Genomic DNA, 3,718 nt, shown 5'->3' with positions numbered 1-3,718 from the left:
CTCACTTTTGTTATGTGAAAACTGTATCAGGGTCTACATATTGCTGGCACAATTGTCAATAGCCCAAATATTTAGATCTACAAGTAGTGTTTGAAGTCACAGTGTATCTTGATTCACAAGAATTTAAAAGATTTTACTACCTGTATTGGTGAATCAGACAAGATACAGTCTGCATTTTGGTTGTCCAAAAACATTATCACCAACTTTTGGCTCATAATACATAGCCAGGAGTAGTAACTGAAGGATCAAGGTACGTTAAAAATAAAATAATGTTGTTAGAATACATGCTGATTTTCTCTTTCGTGTGTGGAGTCCTAAAATCAGCATTCCCTGGATAAGCAAGTGACGTATGGTCCAGTGTTAGTCGAGGAGCAGAAATGCAGACATCAAACCAACAAACATTGATTTGGGTAATACCTTTAATGACCAACACGTGTAGTTAGTCATTAAAGGTATTACCTGAATCATCGTTTGTTGATTAATTCACCCTCATCTGTGACTAATCACAACTGTAATTTGATCTCTTAGCTGTGTCAGCTGGCTGCCTCAGCAGAGCATCTAATTTGTAAACAGAGGATGCCAACTCTATGTCTGCTTCTATTAAAGCAGGAAGCGGACACACTGTAGATGTATCAACTGTAACAAAGAATTGTTTTCTTTCTTAAAAGTTATTATGCTGTTGCTTATCTTTTAGAGCCGAGAGGAAGTTCTGAGTTCAAGTCCACTTTAACTAAAGGTGTCGAAAACAACTTCTAGCTTATCTGACATTGCAACAAAAAATATCCAATGCAGATTTGCCAAGAAAAAGACTGAAGAGAAAATTCCTAACCTAAGTGCAGATCTATTGCATTTAAATGCACCTCTGAAAACTATGCCACATTTCTAAGAATGCCTGTTTTAGTTTAGTGTTGCTGTAGACCATGTATGACGAGTGGAGACCTGAGGGAACACAGGCTAAAACATAAATGAACATCTTCCATGGACTGGTAAAATTTACGTAGAGAGAAAACATGCAAATAGCACATACAAAATAGATGATTTGAAAGCATAAAAACAGAGTCATGCTTTTTACAACAGAAAAGTGAGCCTCTAATTTGGGGTCTTGGAAACTTGACCCACCACTTCTTCTCATCTGTCTGGTGTGCAGCCAAAGAGACTGAATCAATAAAGACACAGCTCCACAAAAGATTAGGAATGGAAGTGAGGAACCCAAAATGTAGACTATGGTCTGAATTCGGTGATTGTCTTCAAAACTAGAATTGTTCATGTTGACTTTTCCAACAAAATGATTTCCGAGAGTCTGACGATGAAGCTGAAAAAAATACCAAAAGAATGGAATGGTGAAGGCTAGAGAGATCAGCAGAGAAGCCCCAATAAGCTGAGGGACCAGTTTGGAGATCCTGGTCTTCATGTAGAGAAAGACACGATTCTTGTAGTTTGCAATCTTCACACAGTAAAACACACACAGGACGGTGGTGAACCAGAAACTGGTATAATACAGTAAAATTCTTGGTAGAGTAACTACTGAAAAGATGATAAGGTCCAGAAATGTCAATGGAAAATATGCTCGGATAATAAAATCAAAAGACAGACTGGTCAGACTAAGGCTTCTGGAGATCGCCAGACAGAGGAGGATCTGGTCACAACTCTCTAGAGATTTCACAGCCTTCCATTTCATGATCTGAACAGCTGAAATAAACACATTTATTGTGATCCCCACAAAGCACTCAGCAGCCAACACAACTGCAAAAACCTTCTGAAGAATGATATACATGGTGCAGAGATTGTATTTTCCTGTTGAGATGAATAGTCTGCAAGACGTGGCTGCAGAGTGGTTATCAGACTGTGTGTAATGATTAGGAGATGCCGGAGGGAATATACAGATCCGGCTCACATCTCTCATGTAAATCCAGCCGTCATGTCTCCTCTACATGTAAATACTGAAACCAATGGAACATTCGAAGGACAAAATGTTTTGCTTGCTTTTGCTGCAACCTCTCAATCTAAGACAAAAAAAAATCCTTGAAAATTATTCACAACCAGTTCTCTTCGTCTATTACTATTTTCTCCATAATTGTCTTTTTAGGTTTTAAGTGGCATTATACTCAAATTTAATCTATAGTCTAAAGTATTTAACACAGCATAAAAAAATAACAGCAAACATTTTTTCAATATTTCTATTTTTTCAATATTTCTTCCAGTAGGTTGAACAACCTACTGGAAGGGTTAAAAGCTCAAGCCTTTTACCTAACTTAGCTGCTAATTATAAAGTTTGCTCTTGCTGACCTGCAATTTCAGATTGTTTTGGAAGCATAATAGTAGAAAAGCTCCTACTGTATACAGGGGGAAGCAAAGAACTTCCTCTCCTTTATTTGCTCATTAATTACTTAATTAGGAGTCAATATGGTAACTTGTCTTGCAGCTGCCAATAATACCAGTTTGCTTTAGTGAGATGTAAATATGCATTGAAATAACATCAGAGTAGTCTTATACAGGGAAGGTTCTCTCATGAGGCAAGGTGAAAAATTTGCATCAGGCGGCAAATATTACAGGGGCAGCATTTTTGTACTGTGTTTTCACTAACAGCATGTAGTCAGAGTAGGAAGAGAACGAGACTCACAGCCAGGCAGTGTGCTATTGTGTTATACTGCAACAGGTCATATGAGAACATTAATTGAAGCAGAGTAAATTGTTGGGTGCTGTACGATCATTCCAAATCAGGGTGCGCCCCCCGCGCATCTTCACAAGTTTGCCTTAGACCGCAAAAAGTCTAGAACCGGCCCTGGTCTTATTGGGCTTGATTCACAAAGCGGTGCTAACCTACTTAGCACGCCTAAAGACTTTTGGGTGTGATAACCATTGCACTAAGTAGGTTAGCACCGTTTTGAGGAATAAACTCGCGCGCAAAGTCCGGTGTGCGCGGAAAGTTGCATAGTATTTAATGGGCGCACTAAACTTTACGTGCGCAAATACTTACGCGCGATTAGCGCGCAAAGAGGCAGTGTGCACGTGATAAGCTGCTTTTCACCGGAGTGCTAACACTTAGCTTTTGTGAATCAAGCCCATAGTGTTCCATTTTCATGTTTACTGTGTTTAATGCATTCGGGAGAAAAAAATACATTTTGAGTGCAATACCACTTTAACTACTTGACGACCGCCCCACGCCAATGGGCGTGGTCGTGGCTGCAGCCCCAGGACCGCCTAACGCCAATTGGCGTCAAGTCCTGGGGCTCTAATTTGCATGCGATTGCGCGCAGGCTGCGCGCGCATCTCCTGCGTCGGGGGGCCGAGCTCCGCTCCCTCTTCAGTCTCCGAGCGGCTATTGCCGATCAGGAGACTGTTAGATGGCGAGATCACGTCTATCTTACACCGTGCAGCACTGCGATCTGCAGCAGCGCTGCACTGGGGATAGCCGCGTGACACGGCTGTCCCCCTGGGGGACAAGAGAGCGGTCGGCAGTGATAGGATGAAGCCTATCACAGCCGATCGCTGTGATAGGCTGGCTGGGGGAGGAAGGGAGGGAAGCTGGCTGGGGGAGGCAGAGGAAAGGGTTTTATTTTTTTTATTTTTTAAAAGCAAACATAAATATTTATTTAAAAAAAAATAAACAACTGGGGGGCGATCAGACACCACCAACAGAGAGCTCTGTTGGTGGGGGTAAAAGTGGGGGGGGATCACTTGTGTTTTGTGTTGTGCGGCCCTGCAGCTGTGCCTTAAA

The 3,718-nt window shown here is 41.6% G+C and overlaps 1 protein-coding gene across 1 annotated transcript; it reads right to left on the bottom strand.

Moving 5' to 3' along the window:
• Window positions 1-850: 850 nt before the first annotated feature.
• LOC137504651 (taste receptor type 2 member 40-like) lies at window positions 851-1,774 on the bottom strand. The gene has a single exon (XM_068233234.1). The coding sequence runs from the start codon at window positions 1,772-1,774 to the stop codon at window positions 851-853; it is 924 nt and encodes a 307-aa protein (XP_068089335.1).
• Between the last annotated feature and the right edge of the window lie 1,944 nt (window positions 1,775-3,718).

This window comes from Hyperolius riggenbachi, chromosome 4 (assembly GCF_040937935.1).
Source record: "Hyperolius riggenbachi isolate aHypRig1 chromosome 4, aHypRig1.pri, whole genome shotgun sequence".
Lineage (NCBI taxonomy): Eukaryota > Metazoa > Chordata > Amphibia > Anura > Hyperoliidae > Hyperolius > Hyperolius riggenbachi.
Note: the sequence above shows the minus strand (reverse complement) of the source record. Positions and strands in the feature narration are given on the sequence as shown.

What these genes read in the sequence shown, in the direction of transcription:
- LOC137504651 (XM_068233234.1), bottom strand. Translation starts at nt 1,774, where the DNA reads ATGTATATCATTCTTCAGAAGGTTTTTGCAGTTGTGTTGGCTGCTGAG.